This window comes from Myxine glutinosa, chromosome 10, assembly GCF_964187855.1.
Source record: "Myxine glutinosa chromosome 10, kmMyxGlut1.1, whole genome shotgun sequence".
NCBI classification, from domain to species: domain Eukaryota; kingdom Metazoa; phylum Chordata; class Myxini; order Myxiniformes; family Myxinidae; genus Myxine; species Myxine glutinosa.
The window spans coordinates 97,881,534-97,909,454 of NC_136270.1; the positions used below are offsets into that span (position 1 = coordinate 97,881,534).

Below are 27,921 nucleotides of genomic sequence, written 5' to 3' on the forward strand. Positions count from 1 at the left end.
CCGCCTTCAGCAAATCAAAGGCAGCAAAATGTACTTTGGCGGTGTGCACATGATTGTAGTTGGAGATCTTCATCAGTTGAGACCTGTTATGGATGGGTGGATTTTTGAAGATTCAAGTAAAGGAATACACACTCTGGCAGTAAACTTGTGGAAGGATCTGTTTACAATGCATGAGCTGACTCAGATAATGAGGCAAAGAGATGATCTTCACTTCTCCGAGATACGTAACAGATTGAGAGAAGGTCGACAAACGGCGGAAGACATTGAAACACTGAAAACTAGGGTGGCAGATCCAAGTCAGCCTGATTATCCCCAAGATGCAACTCATCTGTTTCCCAAGAATGACGAAGTGAAGAACTTTAACAAGCGAATATATGACACTACTACAAATACTGAAAAGTGCACTGTGTGCTGCAATGATCAAATTTCAGGAGATGACTCACCACAGGTTAAAAAAAAGATGATCTCAGTCATGAAGAGCAAACTTCTCCCAAGAGGTGGATTGGCAGCACGTACTGACTTTGCAGTAGGTTTGACCTATGATATTACTGTGAACATCCTAACAGAAGATGGCTTGACAAATGGCACAAGTTGTATCCTTAGAAAAATTGATAGAAGACAGGACAGCACCGAAAGGCCTAGCATTATGTGGGTTGAATTTGATGAGGCTCGAATTGGTCAGGAATATAGAAAGAAATATCGCCACCTATATCAAGAAAATATAAACAGAAAATGGACCCCTATATTTGACACAAGCAGAGTTTTCTTCCATCAAAGAAAAAATGTGACAAGGATACAATTTCCATTGACACCATCTGCTGCAAAGACTGTACACAAGTCTCAAGGCTGTACACTTGACAAGCTGGTTGTAGACCTCACAAGTGCTACAAAACGATTTGCTCACATTCACTATGTTTCTCTCAGTCGAGTACGACAAATGACAGATCTGTACATATTGGGACTCAATGAGAAGGCTATTACAGTAGACAAAAAGGTACAGAAAGAAATGGAACGGCTGAGGAAAATTGGAAAGTTGCAACTTTCCTTCACACCTATTTACCAGTCTCAATCAGTCCCATTTGAAAGTTGCTTTCCAAAAACATCAGATCGCTGAGAAAACATATTCAAGATGTACAGGCTGATCCAAATCTCACTTCATCTGGTATCCTCTGTCTTGGAGAAACATGGCTGTTGCCAAGAGACAATACTGATGACTGAAATTCCAGGCTATGCAAAGATGGCTGTACTCAGTCGATGGTTATATCAGAAAAGATGGTTATACTCCCAACCTTGATAGTCGACCTCACAGAGGATTAATGATGTATAGTGCAGGCCCATATGTCATAACAATATTGTTTGTGTTTTTTGTTTGTTAAAATTGATTTAGCAATGGATTCTGCTTCAGAATATTATAGAGATGTAAAAAAAATAGGGTTCCATTTTTTCTTTTACGTCTAATAGGTAGTAATTCGAAGAAATCCAAGATGGCCGCCATAAAATTTGGAAAATACACTTTTGTGCATATCTTTGTATCTAGATATCATATAAACATGAATAATATGTCCTTTTATATGTTTTCAGACCCAAGGAAGCCATTTCTGCCATTGTTTTTACAGAAAAATGCAAGGAAAATAAAATAGTGGACATATACCAGCCAAAGTGGGGTCGGCCGGCATGAAATCGGTTAATTAAGTTTCCACCATCTAGTTAAGGTCTGGTTTTGACTGTGTTGACGAAATGTGAATCTGAATAGTAGTATCTATCTTTGCAGGACCGACGACAGTTCAAGAGTGTCTAGAAAATTACACCTACCTTCAAGATGAGTGACTCACCACCCAGGAAGATTGAGAAGTCAGTAGATTTCGGACTTTGTTTTGTATGCCAAATGGCCATAGGGCAAACAGACTATACAACCTTTGTAACGAAACCAAAACTCTCCTCTGTCGAGAAACTGATGGCAGGTGCTGAGGAACAGTACACGTATGGTGAAACAAAGTTTGCATCATTGAATAGACGTTTGCAATATTCCTCTGCTGAAGAATTGCTCGCAAAAGGTCTCCGCTACCATAAAGCTTGTTACAAAGATGTTACCAATAAGATGCACATTGATCGAGCAAAGGCTAGGTTTGAGAAAGGAACAACATCAGGCAGTGCCGCAGAAATCCGACTGAAAAAGAGAGGACGACCAAGTTCTAGTGATCTAGGGGAAAGCACGTCAACATCCAGAAGGTGTTCCCGAGAACAGACATTTGACGCGCTCAGGTGTGTCATATGCCAGGAAGACAGAGGAAGTGAACTACACAATGTGTCAACAAAGAACATGGGACTCCAGATCAGAAACATTGGCCAAGAAACAAGTAATGACAATCTGAAAGTGAGACTGAACAGTGTCATAAGTTCGCCTGACCCATTGCAAGCAATGGCTGAGGACATGAAATATCATTTACCATGTGTAGTTAAGGCCAAACGTGCTATAGTTAAGACGGAAAAACAAACAGAAACAACCAATGTTAACTTTGGTCAGGTGTTATCAGACCTTGAACTCATTGAAATTGTTGAAACTGCGTTGAATGATACTACTGAAAATGCTGTGCTGAATATGAATGAAATTCATGTAACCTATGTCAATTTACTTAAGGAGCACGACTTTCCGGTCTCAGACAACCATAGTTATAAGCCATACCTGAAACAATTGATCCTAGACAACATTGCCGATGTTCATTTCAGCCGGCCCTCAAACAAAACAAAGCCAGAGCAGATTCTTTCCACAAAGCTCAAAGACCACATGATATCAAGCACAATTACAGCAGACAGCATCAAAGACGATTTTAAAGTACTTTTGCGAGCTGCGAAAATATTGAGGAAAGACATCGCATCTTCCCCAGCATGGAAATTTAATGGAACCTTTGCTGATTACAAGCCACCCCCGATGCTCAACATCTTCTGCAAGCATGCAGTCATGGGAACAAGGAAAGTAGGAAATAGCAACAGGGAGGACTCCATTGGTGTGAGTGCATCATTGTTGGCGCAGCACTTTGTCGGTGCTTATAAATCTGACCGACAGGTATCGTACGAACCAAGAAGCGAGGATGGATCATTCAAACAACGATTTGAAACTCCATTGAGTGTGGGCTTAGCTCTCGACATACACAAAAACACACGATCCAAGGCGCTTGTAGAGAAACTTGCACATCTGGACCTCGCCATCTCCTACAAAAAGGTCATGGAGATTGAGACCAGCATTGCCAACTCCGTACTGAAGCAAATGGAGTCCACCGGAGGCATCTGTCTACCACCATGGTTGGTTCAGGACACGTTCGTCTGGTTTGCCATGGACAACATCGATTTTCTAGAGTCAACTCCTTGCGGGATGAATACCCTTCATGGTACAGCAATTGCGATCTACCAGCCTGTATCACCGGAGAAATCACCCATGATACCACCAATTGAACTTGACCGGTCATCAAAAGCTCAAACGATACATGATGCAGTTGGCTGTAAAACGTTGACCTGCAAGAAGCCAGCACCCGAGAAGAGAAAGAGCGACTGCAAGCTGCTCACATCAAAACCCGAGACAGACAAGAACAAGAAAACCGATATGACCTGGATGATTGGATGCCTGAACTTCGAGGAAGAAGGAGAAGTTGACGTCAAACTCACAGCTCCGGGGACGTGGGGAGCCTTCAATTCCTTGCTATCTTCGTCCAGTGAGAAGACCAATGTTGCTCTCGTTCCTCCGTTGATAAGGTCGCCTCCTACAGACTATGATACACTGTACACGGGTCTGATGAGAGCTCACAACATCACAACTCGTGTTATGGGGAGTGAGGCAATCACAGTCATGACTCTCGATTTGCAGCTATACGACCTGGCGATGAAGCTGTGGGTGGAACGCGAGGCCATCAGGAAGCAATTCCTCTTCCGACCTGGTGAGCTACATGTTGTGTTTTGGGCCTTAGCTGCATTAGGAAAATACGTGGAAGGGAGTGGAATTGATCAGGCATGGGTCGAGGCTGGACTTTTCTCGCCAACCACAGTGAGCCAAATACTAAATGGGAGGCACTTGTATCGAGCTCTGGAGGCACACATGGTAACACTGATCGCTTTGTACAACCTGTACTTCCAGAGATTCCTGGCAATGGAACCTGAAGAAAGGGCCTATCTGAACGAGTCATCTGTTCGTCTGGGAGAGGCATATCAGAGAGACATCAGCGGGAGCATGGAGCCAGAGAAGAATCTATGCGACATTCTCAAAAAAACATTGGCCATGATGGAGTCCAGAGATATGACCAAAAAACTGGAACAATTTGAGGTCAGCACAAACAAGATACAGCGCTTCATCCTGAACTACATGAAACAGTTTGAGACTATCCTTCTGTTCATTAGAAGTACAAGACAACGTGATCTGCTGCTGCATATGGAGAGCATCGAGTCTCTCACGAAGTACTTCTTCGCTCACGATCATCTAAACTATGCTCGGTTGCTCCCTCTCTACATTTCAACAATGCAGGAGACTGAAAAGCAGCACCCAGAACTGTGGAGGGAATTCATGAAAGGGAACTTCTGTGTGACAAAAGGATTGGCAGGCTTCACATCAATAGCCCCAGACCATGGCATTGAGCAAGAAAACCGTACACTGAAGGTGATTGGAGGAATCGTAGGGATAACTCAAAATGAGAAGGCGCTTGACAAGTTCTTCCTCATTGCACCTGAGCTGTCAAAGTCACTGCACGAGTTTGCGGAGGGATATGGTCTTGGTGAAAACCAGAGCAGAAAACAACACCACGAAATCACGGGGGGAAAGCTTTCCCGGGTGATGAGCCATGCCTCCAAGCTTTCTAGGGTGTTCCGTGAACATGGCGATCCATTTATGGAAGAGGAAGTAGACGAGGTCTACAACCTGCTCACCAAAGAAGTCATGAATGAAAAAGTGTCCAGCGACATCTTAGAGCGCGACGAGATCGGACAACAGATGTTCCAGCAATTTGCCACAGATCGTTTAGCTGAGGGAAAACTTTCTGTGTGGGACAAAATGACGAAAAGAAAACTTCGAACATTCAAGAGTTCGAATGCCACAACAGAAGTGAGATCGGGCGACAAGCTGATCAAAGTCAAAGAAGAGCGAGGATTGTTGCAGAGGTTCATCGTTATCTCACGGAGCCGACCAGAGCTCGACCTGAAAGAATGTATTGGCACCTATGAATTTGGCATCGTTCCACGTTCTTTATTTGCATCTGATGGATCCCTCTTGTTGGCATACGACAAGGCAAAAATCCTTCGTCAACTTGAGCATCTGGCTGAGCCTGAAGAGCAGGATGTACATGATCCACCAGGAGAACCTATTTCGACAGAAATCAATGAGCATCAAGACGCGGGAATTGCCGCTTTGAATGATGCAGCAGCACACGCTGGGGAAGAAACTAATGACCCATCAACTGACTATGAAATCTCAAGCCAAAATTTGCAGGAACCCTCTCAGATCAGCCAAAACCCAGACACAACCACAAGATCAGGAGTGATCAATGAAAACGAGACTACTTCTCGCCATAGAGTGATAATCATTGATGGCATGGCTCTTGTTAACGGGATCTCCAAAACAGAACAAATGATTACATGCAGTGACTTTGCTCAATCGTTCATTGAACGCCTCGAAAATATTGCCGTGCATTATGATGACGTGAGGTTGGTATTCGACCGATACATCGATAACTCACTGAAAGACAAAATGCGCCTAAAGAGGACAAAGGGGAAATCAACATACTATCACGTCAGGGATAGTACATTGATCCAGAAGATTTCACTCAAAGATTTCCTTTCCAATGTGAAGACCAAGGCAGAGCTTACAGAGTACTTGGCTGTGAAGTGTCTATCTTACAGCAAGGCTCATCCAAACAAGTTGAAGAAGTTCATGGTGACATCAGGAACTAAGACCACGGGCAACACTGAAGTTCCAGACAGTCTACTCACGCACAGCCAAGAAGAGGCCGATACACTCTTAATTCTGCATGCTCTCACAGTCGACAAAGATGCAGAAGTTATCATTGATTCGCCAGATACCGATATCTTCCTCCTACTGATTCAGAGATTTCACGATCTACCACCTGCTACGAGGTTTCTCACTGGGAAGGGAAAGTTGAGGAGGAGCATTGCAGTCCAACCTATTCATGGCATGCTAGGAGAGAAACGTGCGTCTGCAATACTTGGATTCCACGCATTCACGGGAAGTGACATGTCTGGAAGGTTCGCTGGCAGGAGCAAGGACTGGTGCTTTAAGGTCTTCATGACATGTGACAACAAGATATGGGAGGCTCTGGAGTCTTTGGGACAAACTGATCCGTCACCAGAAGTGTGTTCCCAGCTGGAACGCTTCGTCTGTCTGCTGTACAAGTCTAAAGTTCACACGAAAGTAAACGAGCTTCGCTGGTTCTTATTCTCCAACCGTGCTGCTGAGGGAGAGAGTCTTCCACCTACCACTGGTTCGCTAAAGTTACACGTTCAGCGAGCACATTATATCGCAATGATATGGAGAAAGGCAGCAGAAAGCCATCCGTCCCTTCCATCACCTGTCGAGTATGGTTGGCAGTTACTTTCGGATGATGGGGTTTATGCCCCAAGTCGATGCCTGAATCCTCCAGCCCCAGAAGCAATAATGAATCTCGTGAACTGTGGGTGCAAGAAAGGGTGTATGGGAAGATGTAGCTGTCGCAATAACAATATTCCTTGTACTGAAGTTTGTGGGTGTGTGGGTTACAGTTGTAACAACAAAGCAAACATCAATGAACCGCGTGTGATAGATATGGATGAGGATGAATGAGGCATTCGTTTATGTGATCGTTTATGTTCATTCATCGTTTATGTTTAGGTGTGTGTGTATGTGTGTGCGTGTGTGTGTGTGTGTGTGTGTGTGTGTGTGTGTGTGTGTGTGTGTGTGTGCGTGTGCGTGTGTGTGTATTCAAAATAAATGTTATCAGTGAAGATTGTTTATTGAATCGATTCTAATTGGGAAATTATACGATCCGATTTCACGACGGCCGTCTCCATTTTGGCTGGTATATTGCCCACTATTTTAATTTCCTTGCATTTTTCTGTAAAAACAATAATAATAATAATAATAATTCATTTATTTTGTATAGCGCTTTTCCAGAAGCCCAAAGGCGCTTTGACAGAGTGGAAAACATAATGCATAACAATACATGAAAACAACAATTGCAAAAAGACAAGAATCAAGAAAACAAACAGCAGCGATATACGGCATATATATAAGACAAGAATCAAAAAGACAAGACAAGAATCAATAGGGAAATATTTAAAGCAAAAGGAGGGAGAAGGAGAAGAGATAGTCAGGGGTTAAATGCTGTGGGTTGAATGTTGAATGCAGCGTTGAACAGGTGGGTCTTTAGTGATGTTTTGAATGTGGTGAGTGAGGAGGAGTCTCTGATGGTGTGAGGTAGTGAGTTCCAGAGGGTGGGAGCAGCGATGGAGAAGGCCCTGTCCCCCCAGGATCTGAATTTGGTCCGGATGGAGGGGGTCAGGAGGTTGGTACCAGCAGAGCGGAGGTTGCGGGTGGGAGTGTGTCTGGAGAGGAGGTCAGCCAGGTAGGATGGGGCCAGGTTATGGAGGGCTTTGTATGTCAAGAGGAGGATTTTGTACTGGATTCTCTGGGGGATGGGGAGCCAGTGAAGCTTGTAAAGGACGGGGGTGATGTGGTCACGGGTCCGGGAATGAGTGAGTAGACGGGCAGCGGAGTTCTGAATGTATTGGAGTTTATTGGTGATTTTTGAGGGTGAACAATGGCAGATATGGCTTCCTTGGGTCTGAAAACATATAAAAGGACATATTATTCATGTTTATATGATATCTAGATACAAAGATATGCACAAAAGTGTATTTTCCAAATTTTATGGTGGCCATCTTGGATTTCTTCGAATTACTACCTATTAGACGTAAAAGAAAAAATGGAACCCTATTTTTTTTACATCTCTATAATATTCTGAAGCAGAATCCATTGCTAAATCAATTTTAACAAACAAAAAACACGAAATTACTAATCGCCCTAGACTAGTATGTGAAAAATGAATTTATCCGAAGTGAAACTCATCACTTCACTGACCAAAACATTGAGTTTCTTTGTATCAATTTGAATACAGGAGATCTTGATGTGACAGTAATTGCTGTTTATTCCAGACCTCAGTGTTCACTTCAGAGACTGAAAGAAGTGCTTTCAAATTAACTTCTCCCATTAGTTTCCATGGAAGATAATTTGGTTCTTGTTGGAGATTTGAATGTGAACTTACTTCATGACCACATTGAATCGAACAGAGAGGCCTTGGAATATCTCAGTTTCATGAAAGACAAGTTTGGAATGGATCAACTCGTCAAGAAAAAAAACACATTCATCAGGATCACTGATCGACCATATCTTCACCAACATTGACAACATAATTGCTGACGTTATCCCATCTCTTTCATCTGATCATGATATTGTTTATGCAAACCTAATACATATTACCTAAGAAATTTAGCAGCTCTCACAGATCATTTCATTTACTAGTCATTATTGAAAAAAATTAAGCTAGACTAATTTTTTGACAATCCGATGTGACAATCTGATAAGCAACTTTCTCCAAATGGGGGAGTGAGACCCCAAATTTGGTAGAGCACCACAGGATGGTCAATGGGAATTGGTTTTTAAAACCACATAGTGTAAAGTGGCCAATTGGATTGGCAGGGCAAGACCCCGGGTAGTTTAAAGAGTTAATGTCAATTAGAATGATAGTTAGGATGAAATCTCTTCGCACCATCCACATCCACTCACCAAGGTGACAAGACTCCACACGGGGTTTTGCAAATGTTTGGAATGAAAGACGCATCATGACGTGGGTGAGACATTGTGTGATATTCCATCCCTTCCTTCTTGGTTCTAGTATTGTAAATAATTAGTAGTCTTGTAAATAACATGCTCCCCACCGGCTTCATGTATAGTTTGGGGATTCTTTCCGTAATTCGGTTAATTGTGGGCATGAGTCTGATAGTTAGTACACAACGCAGTAGGTGGGACATATCTAGTGTTTAAAACTGTCGCACACAGGGTGTTAGGTTAAATGTGGAGGGAAACCACACCTAAGTGTCACACTAATTGTTAAAAAGTAGTCCTGACCCTTGCATCAGAACCGTCGGGCTCACTGGTGTGTGGGTCCGGCTCGGGGACGAGCCTGGCGAAGGGGGGGGGTGCAGTGTTGCGGTTCTGAGAAATGTACATATTGATTAATAAAGGTTAAAGGTTTTGCCCCCCATAGTTAGTCCACATGCAACACGTAGGCCACCTTAGAACGTTAGTTATTTCATAGTATATGTGAGATAAGGCCATTCCCAATAGTGATACCTGCGTTGTGTAAAGAAAGAAATGAGTAGGTCCCATTCATTTTGCAGCCCACCCTCCAATCAACCTTGTTGGGCACCATCCAGTCTGCGCCCCATTCCCCATTGCGCACCATCCAGTCTGCGCCCTATTGCCCCTTGCATTAGGATGCTCAAATCAGCCAAATGCCATGAGGTAGGCCTGAAAAGGGGGAGGAGCGCGAGGTCGGGGTGTGGCCAGGTCAAGCAGACGTCAAGGGCAGAGCCGGTAAGAGCCAAAACGACCAACCAGGGCTCAGGTGGAATGACGTGAGGGGCGTGGTCAAAGCGCAGCTGGCAATTTTGAGAGGGTTCGCTGGGCAGCGCTATATAAACGCGCAGACAAAGCCCTTCGAAAGGACTGACGCAACTGCAATCGTTGTTTGAAGGACTGATGCAGCGGCACTCGTGCAAGAGGACTGGCCAGAAGGAGTATATGCACTTTACCAAGAGGACTGAGGAGCGAGGGACTTTGTAAAAGGACTGTGCAGAAAGGACTTACCAAGAGGACTTGAGAGTATATGCGCTTTAGCAAGAGGACTGTCACGTTTGGCATTGGTGAAAGGACTCGCTGGGGGGACTTTGATTGTGCAAGGGCTCGAGGACTTCGTGTGGGAAAGCGCCATTGTTGAGGACTGGTTGGGAGAGGCGCTGTTATACTGACTGATTGCAAGGACTCATTGAGGATTTGGCTTTGGGCTTGCTCGGAGTGCATATAAAGCGCCGGTATTTCTATTACGCACGCGGCCGAGACCGCCAGAATAACCGCCCAGCCTAGTTCACCTTTCCCCGATAATTGTCCGATCCGCGCCAACGACACGCGGGGAGCACCTGCCGTCCGTCCTACCATCTTCTTCGCGGTACGAGTCGGGGACCCGGAGAAAGAGCTGTGGACATCATCCCTGGACCTTCAACCCCAACCTTCTACATCCCCGTGTGAGTGTGTGTGTGTGCGGGCCCGTTTGTCCAGGGGATAAGTTAAGACTGTTTTTAAGGCTTCACTGTGTGTACTTCTCCTTCTTCCTGTGTAAATAATTAATAAACCAATCTGTTTTTCCTTTCTTCTTAATTCGACCGTATCAGTCTTTTCTTCCATTGGGTAAGCGTGGCACGATTCGGAACTGCTTAGAATCGGGTTTAGTACCTGTTAACGGCCCAGACCACGGCTCGCTATCGCTCGGCGTGTCCACTAAAACCGTGGTTCGGGCGAGGTTATTTCCTTGCTTCCTGGGAGACGCTGGTAATTAGGTGATAGGAACAATTCGGCCTACCACCCTATTCAGCGCTGACCGGAAGGAACGTCATAGCCCCGGATCGCGTCGGCTAGATAAAAGACAAGGGGATTAATCCCCCCTTGGTAAGGGGAAGGCCGACGTTGGAGATCCGCAACAATTACATACATATATATACAATTATACATACATACATATACATACATATATATATATACATACATATATATACATACATACATACATATATATACATACATACATATATATATACATATATACATACATACATATACATACATACATATATATATACATATATACATACATACATATATACATACATACATACATATATACATACATACATATATATATGTATGTATATAATATGTATGTATATAATATGTATGTATATATATATACATGTATGTATATATATATATATATATATATATACATATATATATATATATATATATATATATATATATATATATATATATATATATATATATATATATATATACATATATATATATATATATATATATATATATATATATATATATATGTATGTATATATATACATACATGTATGACATTAATCAACCAACACTGTCCAATGACAAATGTTCAATCCTTGCAAAACAACCACCTGAGGGCATATTCAACATTCATTCACACCCACTTTGAAAAAGATGTTCTTCAGTTCCGCTGGATCTGCACGCCGTGTGAGCTGGATCTGAAAAAGTACAAACAGTATTATTTGTGTCCAGAAATGTATCTGTAAAAAAAAAAAAAAGAGGCTAAGTGTCCGCATAACTCAAGCCACGATTAGCAATGCATTCTACATTGTGATGCAAGACAAATGGCAAAGTTTCACAAAAGAAAGAGCACAATGATTGGCAGCAGCAAAACCAAATCTTCAATAACCTCAAGCTTTTGAACAAATAAAATTTGTTTTGAGGACCAACTCGAGCATAATATTTCAGCCTCATAATTGACTACACTCATTTATTTTATAAAGAGGCTCCAAACTGGTGTGAAAATATGTCAAAATTGTCGTTTCATTTGAGGACCAATTCAATACAGCACAATGTCCGAAAGCTGGATCGCTTAAACACACAATGCTGAGTCGTTATACGAGTATTCTCACCGTGGTTTGAAAGTTATGTTGGTCGGTTAAGTTTAAAGGAAATGCTGAAAAACTCAAAAGTATTGGTTCTCAATCTTTACAATAACATGCTCATTATTTAAACAGGTAGTTGGAGAAACATGTGGGACTAAACCTACTCCACAACACTCAATGAGACATCAGGATGCTTTAGTTCACCTTTTTTTTTTAGAAAAAAAGACATAAATGTAGATTGGGGGATGGGGGGGTTGAGTGGGGGGGAATTTATGCATTTCATAGAAAATACAACTAAATGACCGATAATAAAATGATGAGGATTCAATTTTCATAATTAACTTTGGCACCATTTTTGTGATTTTATCAGCAAGGGATATGCAGGGACAGATACATTTTTAACAAAACAATGATTCAAACTCATTACAATTCTCCAACAATAGATATGCCATTGTCATTGCAATGGCATTTTCATATGTCATTGCTAAGGTAAACAAATCTAGAATCAAGGATGGCACAAGGTAGTGGTGGTGAGGTGTTTTGAATTACTGCGTGGTGAGGTGTTTTGAATTACGTGGTGGTGAGGTGTTTTGAATTACGTGGTGGTGGGGTGTTTTTGAATTACGTGGTGGTGAGGTGTTTTGAATTACTTGGTGGTGGGGTGTTTTGAATTACGTGGTGGTGAGGTGTTTTGAATTACGTGGTGGTGAGGTGTTTTTAATTTTGTGGTGGTGAGGTGTAATCATCCCAAACTTCCAGTCTGCGCCGACCCCTCCCGTATGTATGTGCTGAGGGTTCTTATTATATACATTGCTATGGCAAGCAAATCTAGAAACTAGGATGGCACAAGGTAGTGGTGGTGAGGTGTTTTGAATTACTTGGGGGTGAGGTGTTTTGAATTATGAGGTGGTGAGGTGTTTTGAATTACGCGGTGGTGAGGTGTTTTGAATTACGCGGTGGTGAGGTGTTTTTAATTATGCGGTGGTGAGGTGTTTTGAATTATGCGGTGGTGAGGTGTTTTGAATTACGCGGTGGTGAGGTGTTTTGAATTACGCGGTGGTGAGGTGTTTTGAATTACGTGGTGGTGAGGCGTTTTGAATTACGTGGTGGTGAGGTGTTTTGAATTACGTGGTGATGAGGTGTTTTGAATTACGTGGTGGTGAGGTGTTTTGGATTACGTGGTGGTGAGGTGTAATCGTCTGAAACTTCCAGTCTGCACCTACCCCTCCCATATGTATGTGCTGAGGGGTTCTTTCATTGAATAAAAAAAAAAACATTTTCAACCTAAATCTTCAACAGAAATTGATTCTAAAAATGTAATATCTCAAACACTACAAATATATTTGTGCAAAATAATTGTTTGTATTATGATTGGTGTAAATCATGACAACACATCAACTCAGGTACAGTCATTATCCTCAGCTAAAACACACCTATTCCTCTGCAACGACGCGTGGTGAGGCGAGCGTCGCGAGCCGAGCCAAGCTAGTGTATGTATGTATTATATATATATATATATATATATATATATATATATATACATATATATATATATATATACATATACATATACATATATATTGTTACAGATACGACTTTGATGGTATGGTGGGCCGAGCGGGATGGCCGCCGTATCCGTACAAGTTACCCCGATTGCACCCGGGGTTGACTAATCGCGCTATGCTGGCTCAATAAGAAAAAGAAGACACCCGGCTGGATTACAATCACACAATACGACACCAGGGATACGGTTCTCAAAGGTTGTTATTACAATTGCGGAAGGTTTAGATTACAGGGACAAGAGGGAAACATAGGAAGGTGGGCACTTAAACACACTTATATTATCCCCGGACAGACGACAGGTAAACGCGGGACAAGGCTCACTCACACGGGGTTTGATGGCCAGGAAAGCGGGGTAGCGATCGCTCCAGGTGCACCTGTGCTCAGGGCAGGATCACGTACGGTGGTGTCCAGAGATGCGTGAAGGTATCACAGCGCTTGTGGGTCGCGACTTTGGTCTCAAGCTGGGGAGGTCGCTCAGCGCTCGGGAGGGTGGCGTCTTTTCCTTCCAAGCTCGGGGCGCATCTGACGTCACGTCCGGCGCGGGGCCGCGTATATCCGGCGGGGAGTCACGCCCTCGCTCGTTAGCTCCGCCCCATATGGCATCGGCCCATGGCTTCTCATTGGGTGCGGGGGTTACCGGCTCCGCCCTTGACGAGGGGCCGACAGGGAGCCCCCTTCTGGGTAACCCCGTCGAGCACATGTTCAATGGCGGCCAACCGAGCCGGAGTGAGGACGCAAAGCCGCTGTTGTTGTGGTTGTTGTTGGAGCTTGAGATGATGGGAAGAGATGCGGGGAGGTATGGGAAGGTCCTAAACTCCTACTGGTGCCATATCATCACATTCTGGTGCAACGAAGAGTCATAATTAATGGAAACAAGTCCTTAACTGACATAGATTAAGAATAACTAGCAAGATGTCCTATAATTGTCTACGTGTGGTGCGGGGGACCTGGGCACGACATTTAATGGGGGAATGAAGGGGAAGATCGGCTCTAATGGGTGTTGTTTACAGACAATGGGACTAGGGAATGGGGTAAGGGGAGAGTTGGGGAGTATCGGAGAAGATAGGGGAATATTTACAAGCGGATATGGAGGTCAAATTCCATATTCGCAACATTGCACCCTTCTCTACCCTCGGGGCGTCCCGACCCGATAAATTTTTACCTACTTTAGTGTGGCACGCAATGTAGTTCCCTCTACTATTAACTCTACCCTGAGTGCGACAGTTTTATAGATATTCACAAATGAGTAAATATGTCCCCCTGCGACGTTGCACCCTTCTCCTCTCAGAAACACACCCACAGGATAACCGAATCCGGAAAGAATCCTCAAACTAAACATACAGCCGGTAGGGAGCATTATTTACAAGACTACGCTGATATTTACACTACGATCCAGGACCTGTCTTTGGAGGAACACATGCAGATGTTATGCATAGAGAGAGCGCGCTTGCCAACATCGATACACCAACCCACGAGTGCTCTGTGGCCGACGGCCTTTAATAACGTGCAGAGCACCCTTTCCCAGCATCAAAAGCACCACCCTACCACACAGTCAGCACCATCCGGTGCAGTCACCATTGTTCATTGGAATAAAAATAACTTCAACAACCCCTAACCCTGCAGGTGTCTCTTGCTCTTCTTGTGGTGCACTTGGTGTTAATTAAAAGTGGTTCACCTGTATGGCATAGGTGCCACGTTGACCCATAGGTCCTTCCACGGGTGGTGCTTGGCCGCAAAAGAGCTGCGGTCCATGGTGGGTGGCCACAAACATTGCGGTCCATATGGTGTATCGATCCAGGCAGCCAACAGCGAAAGTGCAGGCCCACAACTGCGTAGCCAGCACCTCTCTCTCCTCTCTCTCTACCCCAAAGCCAGACCCTCGGAGGTGGGAGACAAAAGAAGCAGACAAGTGAGTAAGGTGGTAAGGGCGCAAAAGTGCACGCAATGCAAGGTGATGCACACTGGGGGCACATGGGAACCAGGTGAGACAGGTACGTTCCTACCGTACGCCCCCCCCACCAGGTAACCTACATGGCCCCTCCCTTACCCCTTACTGTATCAACAAAACACAACACTACCCATAAACATCTACTTTACAAATCCACAAACATCCCTACTGTCTTCCCCGTTCCTCCCATATACCAAATTCGTCTTCTCTCCCTCCTAACCAATCAAATTTGCCATTTTCAACTCTCATCAAAATTTGCCATTTTCAACTCAACATCATAATTTGCCATTACCAATTCATCATCAGTCCCTCCTAGGGAGGGAGAGATGGAATCACTCCAATGTCTCATCCACGTCGTGATGCGTCTCACAAATCCACACAGCGATTCATCTCCTGCAACACAAACAAAGAAAACACAGGTGTGGAGTCATCATCATCACCACAGGCAAGTGGCTGCGTATGGTGCGACAGGTTCATCAATCCTAACTATTTCCTAAATGACTTTAACAACTTTACACTACCCGGGGTCTTTCTCCGGCCAAACCATTGGCCCTCTTACACTATGGGTTCTAAAAACCAATTCCCATTGGCCAAACTGTGGTGCTCTTCAATTTGGGGTCTCACTCCCCCGATTCATCTCCCGGTGCCCTCGTACAATTTCTGGGCTGCGACGTGTACCTCTCCCAGTGGGTCTACCCACCTGCACACCTCCACCACTGCAGTTGCCTCCGAGCTTACCTGCTCCTTGCCCTAACCTAACTACCTGGGGAAGGCCCTCTGGCACTCTCCCCACTCGGTGCCCTCTCTGGCACTGGGCTACCCGGGTCCATCCTCCGGATCCTCGGGCCCCATCCACAACTCTACCGGCTCCCAGAGCCCACCTGCGGCCTCACCTGGCCGACATCCTCACAGTGGTGGAGTGCCCAACCAACTACACGCACTAACAGGCTACACGCCCAGCCATTTCCACAACACTAATGCACCCATTCACAACACCATTCTGCAACCGCACCACAAATGCCAATATCCAACCACAATTTACCTGCACCCTCTACCTAACACTTACACTACCCGCCCCGGGTGCTCGCGAAAGGGGTCCACTCTTCCCCCATCCACACCTTCGCACCATGCACACCACTCCGTACCACTCACTCCCACTCTCTCCACACACCTGTACCTGCACACCTGTGCTCTCACACCTGGTGCCACCTGCACCCTTCTCTCCCCAAGCGCATTCGCGCTGATCCACACACTCACTACTCATACACTGCTCCACACACCTGTCCAGTTGCACACCTGTGCAATCACACCTGTTCAATTCTCACAAACACGGCATCATCTCAGCTAACTACTCCCTTCTGAAACTTGCGCTTCCCAGTCGTCCCTTTAAACTATTACGCTCCCACGTCATTATCATCCACACTAATCTACCTGCGTCCCCACTACAGGTATCAGTCACTAACTAAACTTAACGTCACCTAAGGTCATCTTCTCTAGATCCCTATCAATATAACCTAACCCACCCGGGCTAGTTTTCACTGCCATACACCCCATAAACTATTGCTCCTTTGCCCCCCACATGGGAAGGATGGTGGATTTGCCATCCCACCACATCGGGGGTCTCTCACTACCAATTTTGCACATCAAATTTCAACAAATCAAAAATTTGCCAATCATCTGCCAATCACTGTACCATTACCAATCATCACTCTGCCAATCCTTTGCCAATCATCAAATTTCGCCTTTTTCTAATTTCAGGGCCAAAACACTAACCTCATCACCCAGTCTACTCACTACTGCCTCTCGGTGCGCCAATTCCTGTCCAAAGCCCGGCTTCGTAAAGCCAAGCAATGGATGCTGGTTGTTTTGTGCCTGCGGCTGGATGCGTCCGGCATTCGGGGCAGGGACGGGGGCTTACCCGGGCCGAGATCCCACGCATCACCTCGGCGTGGAGCCATCCAATGTCCCGATCTCGACCTGCCGGCACGTCTCACCAAAAAGTGGTCGCCATGACGACCCTTTCTATCGGGCTGCCAGCTCCGCCTAGTGGAGCCTGGACGCGGCCGTTCAAAGCGAGGCCCGGCACGCACCGAGGGCCTGCTTCGGCTAAAAGTCGCTCTAACCTCTAACCCGTGTAACGTCGATGCTTCACCTGGACGCTTACATCCCGCAGCCCGTTCCTTGCTCACACATCCAGCCGTGCCCATGCTCCTCGTACCGTTCCTTACACACCCAGGCACACCCATTCCACTCACAGCCTTGGTCACACACCTGACCACCGAACACTTTGGCACACATTCGTTGGTCGCACACCTCACCAATACACCTCTTCGCGCCCCCTCCTCGGTCACCTCCTCTGTGACAATCACAGGTGTGCTCTCATTCGCACACCCAACCACGTGCCTCACCACCAACTCCAGCGTGCATTCCCACTCACGCTCTACCATTCCAGGTGTGCATCCTTCCATCCCAGGTGTACATCCTCGCTGACCTGTCACAACTAACTCACGCTCCTTGTCACTCTCAATACTCTCACCTCCACTCTTGACAGCGCACTCACCCTTACTCTTGACAGCGCACTCTTTCCTCATGCACCTGTCCGTTACACACCTTTCTCGCGCACACTCTCCCGTCACACCCTCTGTAACACTCACCACAGGTGGACACTCTTCCTTACTTCTGACAGCGCACTCTTTCCTCATGCACCTGTCCGTCACACACCTTTCTCGCGCACACTCCTGCGCACACTCTCCCGTCACACCCTCTGTAACACTCACCACAGGTGGACACTCTTCCTTACTTCTGACAGCGCACTCTTTCCTCATGCACCTGTCCGTCACACACCTTTCTCGCGCACACTCCTGCGCACACTCTCCCGTCACACCCTCTGTAACACTCACCACAGGTGGACACTCTTCCTTACTTCTGACAGCGCACTCTTTCCTCATGCACCTGTCCGTCACACACCTTTCTCGCGCACACTCTCCCGTCACACCCTCTGTAACACTCACCACACCACGCTTCCATGTGCTCCCTCGCACACGCGCTACGACCGACTCATTCTCGCCAACACCCTCACTCCTTGGCACACACTTTTTCCTCACACACCCCAGAGTCGGACTTTCTCGCACACCTCCTCTTTCGCACACCAGACCTGTCACACACCTCACCAACGGCCTTTCACGAACACCCGGGTCTATCTCGACCCCCAAGCTTCTTAAATCCCCTGGCGCATCATACGCACGACCATATTGGTCACCACTTACACCGGGTCCTCTTCCTCTTCGCTTCTCCTCCATCACCTGCGAATCCCTCATCCGGTTAATGAGCACATCATCACGATCCAAACACAGACTTTGGACCAATTCTTTTATCTCCTCTTTGATCTCTTTCTTATCCCCTCTCCGTCGCTTCTTAATTTCGCTCATCCCTTCTTCCACTTCTTCTAATTTGTGCTTCACCTCTTTTATTCCCCGGTACGTCTCCTCAAGCTCATCCTCTAAGGCTACCTTGACCGTTTCCAGGTGCGTCCTCACCTGCCGGTCCTTCGTCTCCATTACCTCTACCACCTCGTCCAACCTCGTTGTCAGTCCCTCACGTACCATCTGACATTCCCTCTTTGTCGCTATCAAGTCATCTTTTAGTTCTTTCTGTGTCGCCTTTAAACCTCCTAATACCGCAGTGTTCCTTTGAACCTGCTCCACTAACTCCGTCTGTCCCACCGTCAGCTGCTCCACCTCCTGCGTCAGGTCCTCTATGCCCCCTTGTAACTTTACAGTCCCCTTTCTCACCTCCTTTTCCATGTGCTCCTCACAGTGCCTCACCTCCTCGCGCACTCCTCCGACCTCCTCACTCACTCCTCTTCTGATCTCCTCTCCCATCACTTGCATCTCCTGCCCAGATGCCACCCTCATCTGCTCCATTTCCTCCCTGTGAGCATCCAGTTTGGTTTCTACCCCCATTCTGACCCCCTCTATCTGCTGCTCCATTTGTTTAACTTCCCTTTCCGCTTGGTCCCTCATGTCCCTCAATTTGCCTTCCATACTGTTTTCTAACCCCTCTAACCCATTTTTCACTTCTTTTATCCCGTTGTCTAACCCCTCAAAATTATTGTCTAACTTCCCAATTTTCTTGTCTAACTCCTCAAAATTATTGTCTAACTTCCCAATTTTCTTGTCTAACTCCTCAAAATTATTGTCTAACTTCTCACCGGTACCCCTCGCTTCGTCCCTCATTACCCCCATTTGGCCCTCCAATCGCTCACCCAATCGCTCAATTTGGCTCCCCATACTCATCTGTACAGCTGCCTGTAACTGCGCAATGAGGGCCTGCATGTCAATCGGCTGCATGTTAAAGCCCGCTGATACAGCCGGCTCGGCTACCGCACGCTCGTGCGAGGCGCCTTTTTGCGCGCCCGCTACTTCGTGCGTGACGGCGCTATTTTGCGAACCTGCCGCCCTCACTGCTTCGCTCTCCTCTTGTCCCTCAATTTGGTCCTGGATCGACCCTACCTCACTCTCCTTTACCGGACCCCAGCCGTCTTGATCCGCCATAGCGCGACTTTCAAAACTCGGTTTTTATTTTTTTTATTTTCGTAAAACAAATTGAAATTTCGCCGTTATAATTTCGCGCGGGAAACGCGCTCCGAATCGATTTTCCCTCCCAAAATTTGGGCCTAACTAATTTAGTCCCGGGTCCGAATCTCACTCCTCGACACCAATTGTTACAGATACGACTTTGATGGTATGGTGGGCCGAGCGGGATGGCCGCCGTATCCGTACAAGTTACCCCGATTGCACCCGGGGTTGACTAATCGCGCTATGCTGGCTCAATAAGAAAAAGAAGACACCCGGCTGGATTACAATCACACAATACGACACCAGGGATACGGTTCTCAAAGGTTGTTATTACAATTGCGGAAGGTTTAGATTACAGGGACAAGAGGGAAACATAGGAAGGTGGGCACTTAAACACACTTATATTATCCCCGGACAGACGACAGGTAAACGCGGGACAAGGCTCACTCACACGGGGTTTGATGGCCAGGAAAGCGGGTAGCGATCGCTCCAGGTGCACCTGTGCTCAGGGCAGGATCACGTACGGTGGTGTCCAGAGATGCGTGAAGGTATCACAGCGCTTGTGGGTCGCGACTTTGGTCTCAAGCTGGGGAGGTCGCTCAGCGCTCGGGAGGGTGGCGTCTTTTCCTTCCAAGCTCGGGGCGCATCTGACGTCACGTCCGGCGCGGGGCCGCGTATATCCGGCGGGGAGTCACGCCCTCGCTCGTTAGCTCCGCCCCATATGGCATCGGCCCATGGCTTCTCATTGGGTGCGGGGGTTACCGGCTCCGCCCTTGACGAGGGGCCGACAGGGAGCCCCCTTCTGGGTAACCCCGTCGAGCACATGTTCAATGGCGGCCAACCGAGCCGGAGTGAGGACGCAAAGCCGCTGTTGTTGTGGTTGTTGTTGGAGCTTGAGATGATGGGAAGAGATGCGGGGAGGTATGGGAAGGTCCTAAACTCCTACTGGTGCCATATCATCACATTCTGGTGCAACGAAGAGTCATAATTAATGGAAACAAGTCCTTAACTGACATAGATTAAGAATAACTAGCAAGATGTCCTATAATTGTCTACGTGTGGTGCGGGGGACCTGGGCACGACATTTAATGGGGGAATGAAGGGGAAGATCGGCTCTAATGGGTGTTGTTTACAGACAATGGGACTAGGGAATGGGGTAAGGGGAGAGTTGGGGAGTATCGGAGAAGATAGGGGAATATTTACAAGCGGATATGGAGGTCAAATTCCATATTCGCAACAATATATATATATATATATATATACATATACATATATACATATACATATATACATATACATATATATATATATATACATATACATATATATATATATATATATATATATATACATATACATATATATACATATATATATATATATATACATATATATATATATATATATATATATATATACATATATATATATATACATATATATATATATATATATATATATATATATATACATATATATATATATATACATATATATATATATATTGTCGCGTAACCGTGATTAACACCACAGTTACGGATGACCGATTTGCGAGACTTTAACTCCCGAGGCGAACACTCAATGGCGGACTCAAGTTCAACACCAACGCACGGAATGGCGGGACGCAGCGAAGGCTCCGCAACCTTATCTATTAAAATCAAACACCCAGGAAAACTGCGTTCAGATATTATGTACAAAAAGTAATATAAGGGTTTATTAGGAAAAGTAAAGCCAGTGAAAAAGCCCGCCGGTAAATCTAATAACTCTAATAAACCTAAATCGGGACGTCCCCACGCGACTGACAGCAAACACAAACGAGGGAGATTAATTACGAAAATAACACGTCTTGTAAAATGTACACAAGGAGCTCGGCTTATCTGTCTTTGTCGTCTTGTATTGTTTGCCGTCCACCCCGGCACCGCTCGGCCCCGATGCACCCACGAGGCCTTTCTCCACCAGGCTCCGATCCTCTCGCCGCCCACCAGGTCCGTGCACCACGCTCCAAAGCACCCAACGCAAGCCAGCAGCTTCACACGAGGTCGATCCCCACACAAAGCACGAAGACAGGACCGGAGAGAACGCAGGTGGGACTGCACGTCTCGTCCTTCCAACTCGCTTCTCAATTGCTCACTGCCAAGCTCGAACTCGACTGCGACTGCCCGAAATGGCGTGTCCTCTCCAACTCCAACTGGCGAACTAACTCCGTGTGACTTGCGACTCAACTCTCTGGTGCCTGCCTGCGTCTGCCACGAACTCAACTCAACTCCGCGAACTTTGCGAACTCCTGAAATGGCGTCCGACCGTCGCCTATATTGGTGGCCGATGACGTCACATTGGCGCACTCCTCAGCCAATCAAAGCCTCCCGCGACTCCTGACATCTCCCCCCTCCGCCACCCTGCGGTCCCGGCATAACACGTGCCGGCCAGGTTTGTAGGCCTTGGAGGTGTACACGGTGGCGGCCACTTGTGGCGGTGTTTTTGACCTGGTTTCCTGTCAATTTAATACGAAGTCCTTGTCAGGGAAAGGGAATTATTTAATGTTGCGCTAAGGACCTAACTAATGTTTATGTGGTTTGCAGTGCCATAAAGGACAAAGGTTTGATTACTAGGTGATACTCACAGGGGCGTTACCTTTAATCCCTCACTATTTAACACTCGAATCTCCAGGTAGATCCACAATCATACATCTTACCCCGACAAACGCCTAAACATCAATAACTTATTACATGTAGAGTCCCTGTCACGACAGCCGAATACCTACCTATTCAGATCTACCTAGCTCTAGATGTTGCATTACCAAATTCATAACACAGCCCCCCCCCTGGAACCGTAGCTCCTGCAAGGTTCACCGCAGGGCTACCATTCCAGCCTTAACACTTACTGTCACACACTCAATTAACCTATGAAATAAATCAGGAAGGGCTGTGGGAAGTGAGTCGGACTACCTACCTACACTTCCTTAACATGCTGAACCCCTTAACCATCATGCAAGTATGTACATTTTCTTCGTTGTTCCTGTGGAGGGAGGAAACAACAACACACAACGCTAACTTAACCACAAAACTTAACCATCTTTCCAAACTCAAAACTCTAACCTTTGTACATACCCCGGTCTACAGACCGCGTCCCCCGGTGGATGCCACAAGACACAACCTTACCTGCGGGGCCATCCCCAATGCATCCCACTAAATTTCCACGGGCCCTGTCCAGATGTTACAGGTGAGTGACACGGCTCGGTGGATTTCGCCCACATTCATGCAACACAGACCCCTTAACCACTCATTCTCATTCCATAGGTCATCAAGGCATTTCAAAAATCAACAAAGCACTTATTTCAATACACCCCCTGCAGGACCATGGCATTGATGTCATTCACGTGGGTGTGCATTCCTCAACTAGGCAGCGGGGAGGTACCGCACAAAAAGATGGTGGGGGCGCATCAGGCTGTGGTGCCCGCAGTCCCAAAAACAAGTCAACCGACTTACAAGTTCATTGCCCCCCCCCCCCCCTTTACCTCTTGGCCCCGTGACAGCCCAACAGCCCCTTTCCGCCGTTACCTCGCCGGTGAGGGTCTCCACACACACCAGGCTCCTTTGCCTCCTGCTTTCACGCAGCAACACGGGTCACCAGGGGACTTCCTCACCCCGCGGCGCCCAACCAGACCCTCCACCGACGAGCTCCAATTTCCAGTTACCACCGGCTGCCAGGGGTAATTGCCGCAGAGGGGGGCCCGCAGGCATCGCTCCTCAGAGCTTGCTCTGTACCTGCGGACACACACACCTTCCCCACCCACAAGACCCCAAAACACACTTCCTCCCCCACTGCCATTCAATTCTCCACACAACTCAGCACAATTCAGTACAATTCCATAGATGGTGTAAAAGGTGTTACAAGGCTTGCCATGGCCTGCTACATGTGAAATTCCCCCAGTTCACATTTAAACCATCACATCTTCCCAAAAGCACATTTCCAAAAGCACAATTATCACCCCTCATTATCTCCAATAATCATCACACACTCTCCAGGTTCCACTCTCACGACCACATCAAAACACATAACCACAATACAAAAACATACGCCACCCACAAGACACTGTGGCTCCCATTCCATCCCCTCACCGGCCATGTCATCACTCTCACCCGCCTCCCAACTCCAATTTACATGTCCCCAATTTCCAAAGCAAGTCCTGAAGCCTGGGACAGTACTCCTCAAAACACTCACCTCAAGTGCAGGTAGTTGCAGGTTGGTCAGGTCCAAGAGTGTCATCCACCCATACAATTCCCAAAATTTCACATTGAGCCTACCAAATACTTCCAAATTTCTCTTTTGTCCCCACTACACTGGCAGGTATGTGGATCCGCATCCAACGGTGATCATCACCACACAACTACCTGTGGCCACGACAGCTCTGCACCTCTACCGTGCAAGGGTCACCGGGACAAGGTGAGCAGTCAAAACGCCAACATGGCCCATGAGCGTCCATAAGGGTGCGACCCACCATCCATCCTTCGCCCCCCCCTGCGAGGAACACAGCTGCAGCAGCCCCAGCTGGCCAATGTGGTGAGCACTTGCTGCCAAAACACACACTACCGCACACACAACCTCGGCCCTGGGGGGCACGGTCGCAGTGCGTGGCATCCCTACAGCCACGTCCCCTGCACCTCCCCATCATCCCCCAGTCCGACTACAAAACTGCAGCCCCCCCAGTGCTCACCCACACTTGACCACACCAAGGTCCAGTCAACAGCCATGCTCCACCAGGAGACCCACCCAGAAGACATGGTCCACACACCTCGGACACGCACAGCACCACGTTGACCCTCAGGCTACACAACTACATCCCCATCATCCCGCGTCCCAAATATCAGCACAGTTGCCCCCGCAACCAGTTGAAAGCTGTGTCTTGCTACCCTATTAATTTCATCACAGCCTCCAACACTTTGGTCTACACACCTGGATCAATAATGGCGTCACTGTACAGTGTCCACCATGGCATTTCAAAATCCACCCTTAAATTTCCATCTAACCCACAGATTACCCATGCCAACCATTTGTCACATTTCACTCACCTCACCAAAGAAGGATGCTTTGCCATACACATGCCAGCCGAGCATGGCCCATATGCTCGGCGCGTTACACATCTCCCGATTCACATCCCCATGGCTCTCTTCCCAACCCGAGAGTCCATAAATCATAACGGAGCATCTGTGGAAGGTCACTCACACCATCACGTTCCACAGATGCCCCAATGGTTGTCCGGCAGGCTATCTCCATCCCTGTCCATTCGGTTTGACCCGCGTCCATAGACCAACCACCATGCCAGGTCACCACATGCTGGTTGTCCCAGAGTCCCTGGAGGAGAGTGCCAGGCCGCATGCCCGGGTGGTCACCACATCAGTCCCAAGTTGGCCGTCCACAGTGCCACCACCAAAGCGCGACCCACAACACCTCCCCCTAGTGGTCCTCAATATTTGCCATCCCAGGCTTGAGAAACCACCTCGGACCTCCCTGGAGGTCTTAACCCCCACCAGGGTCCGGTGACCCTGCCGGCCCGAGCCACCAGCTCGGACGGCGCCCCGACGGACAAGGGACGCCACACTCCACCAGACCCCCCGTGGGACCCAGGTCGTACCTCGACACCCAAGGCTGGACCCCACGTCCAAATCTCGCCATCACAGCCCCCCAGCTGGCCGGCATACCCAAATTTTGAAAGGGGCAACTTTTGCCCGAGGCCATCACCCATGACCTCTCCATGTCCAAATCCCGCAGCCCGGGGACCAATCCAAACCATGGCTGCTCCAAATCAATTTCCCATTGTAATTTTATTTTACAAATTTTCATTTTACAAATTTTCATTCCCACTGCCAAACCGCAGCTGCAGGGAACAACCTCTACCACCGGTTGTTCTGCCCCTCCCTGCAGTTGATCCAAATTCCCTACAGGGACCAAATCTCCAGAAGCTCTATCTCCCGATCCTCCAAGATCCAAATCCAGCCCGGAGCCAACACACTCCCCCAACTGGTTGTCCAATTTTGGAGCCTCTGTTTCCAAATAGCAGTGTACAGTGAGCGTCCCCTCGGTCATTCCAACCACCTCCTCGAACCAACTCACCTCTTCCCCCAGACTCCTTTGGGCCTGAACAAGCTCTACCTCCATGGGACTGTCACAGGTCTCCAGCCGCTGGATCAACTCATCCTCATCATTAGAAATCATTCCTGGCCCCGCCAGGCTTTGATCAATATCCCCAATAAATACCCGGTCCGGCTCTATCGCATGGACCCCCAAAAACTCTACCCCCCCTTGCTCCGCACCACCGCCCTGGTGCTGCACAATTCCAAATTCATCCCCCGGTTGGGGTGTTGTGACATCCACACGGTCCCGATAAACAACCAGGCCAGAATGTGGGAAACATTCCCCATTACAACTCTCACATTCCAAATTTCCTTCCCCGCTCACCTGTGGACTCTCCACGTTTACCTGCAGGCATTCCCCCTCTACCTGTACACATTCCCCATCCACCTGTGGACATTCCCCATCCACCTGTGGACATTCCCCATCCACTTGTGGACCTGCGGTCTCCCCATTTACTTCAATTGCCATTCCCTGTGCAATTCCCAATTTTGCCATTCCCGGCTCCTGAGCCCCGTGCACATCTGCATGGGCCGTACTCTCTCCCATTCCCAATTTAGCTTCCCCCAGCTGCTGTGCCATTTCCCCAATTTTTCCTTCCATACTGTTTTCTAACCCCTCTAACCCATTTTTCACCTCTTTTATCCCGTTGTCTAACCCCTCACCGGTACCCCTCGCTTCGTCCCTCATTACCCCCAATTTTTCACTCCGAGCCCTCGCTTCGTCCCTCATTGCCCCCAATTTTTCACTCCGAGCCCTCGCTTCGTCCCTCATTGCCCCCAATTTTTCACTCCGAGCCCTCGCTTCGTCCCTCATTGCCCCCATTTGGTTCTCCAATCGCTCACTCTGAGCCCTCATGTCTCCCATCTGCTTTCCCAATCGCTCACTATCGGCCCTCTGAGCATTTATTAAATTTACTATGGTCTGGAGATCTATCGGGGCCGTCCCAGCGGCGGGGAAAGTTCCAACGCTATCCTCCTTATCCCCCATTTCCGGCTCACTCCCGACGCTGACGGAGGCCTCGCTGCGTACTTCCATCTCGTCAATTTCCGACATCCGCTTTCCGGAAGATTGTTTCCCGCGCGCGTATTTATTTTAATAATTCCAGTAACACAATTTAAATTTGACGAAGACGCGATATCGCGCTCCGTATGCCCAATTGATTACTAAATTTCTCCGCCTCGCCTATAACAATTTTGCGTTCGAACGTCGGGCGCAATGTACGCCCGACCGTGTCGATGTCGCCCCGCGGACAAAAAAATTTGTCCGACCGTGTCGATGTCTCGCCGCGGACAAAAAAATTTGTCCGACGGGTTCAAATCCCACTCCTGACACCACTTGTCGCGTAACCGTGATTAACACCACAGTTACGGATGACCGATTTGCGAGACTTTAACTCCCGAGGCGAACACTCAATGGCGGACTCAAGTTCAACACCAACGCACGGAATGGCGGGACGCAGCGAAGGCTCCGCAACCTTATCTATTAAAATCAAACACCCAGGAAAACTGCGTTCAGATATTATGTACAAAAAGTAATATAAGGGTTTATTAGGAAAAGTAAAGCCAGTGAAAAAGCCCGCCGGTAAATCTAATAACTCTAATAAACCTAAATCGGGACGTCCCCACGCGACTGACAGCAAACACAAACGAGGGAGATTAATTACGAAAATAACACGTCTTGTAAAATGTACACAAGGAGCTCGGCTTATCTGTCTTTGTCGTCTTGTATTGTTTGCCGTCCACCCCGGCACCGCTCGGCCCCGATGCACCCACGAGGCCTTTCTCCACCAGGCTCCGATCCTCTCGCCGCCCACCAGGTCCGTGCACCACGCTCCAAAGCACCCAACGCAAGCCAGCAGCTTCACACGAGGTCGATCCCCACACAAAGCACGAAGACAGGACCGGAGAGAACGCAGGTGGGACTGCACGTCTCGTCCTTCCA

The 27,921-nt window shown here is 47.4% G+C and overlaps 1 protein-coding gene across 2 annotated transcripts in view; it reads right to left on the minus strand.

Annotated features, from left to right (window-relative positions):
• Nucleotides 1-27,921, minus strand: part of LOC137433928 (electrogenic aspartate/glutamate antiporter SLC25A13, mitochondrial-like) — a 147,222-nt gene that overhangs the window by 104,136 nt on the left and 15,165 nt on the right. For both annotated transcript variants that reach the window (XM_068126423.2, XM_068126424.2), the window contains exon 2: nt 11,320-11,373. In XM_068126423.2, coding sequence (XP_067982524.2) covers nt 11,320-11,373 — 54 coding nt within the window. The remainder of the gene's footprint in view (nt 1-11,319; nt 11,374-27,921) is intronic.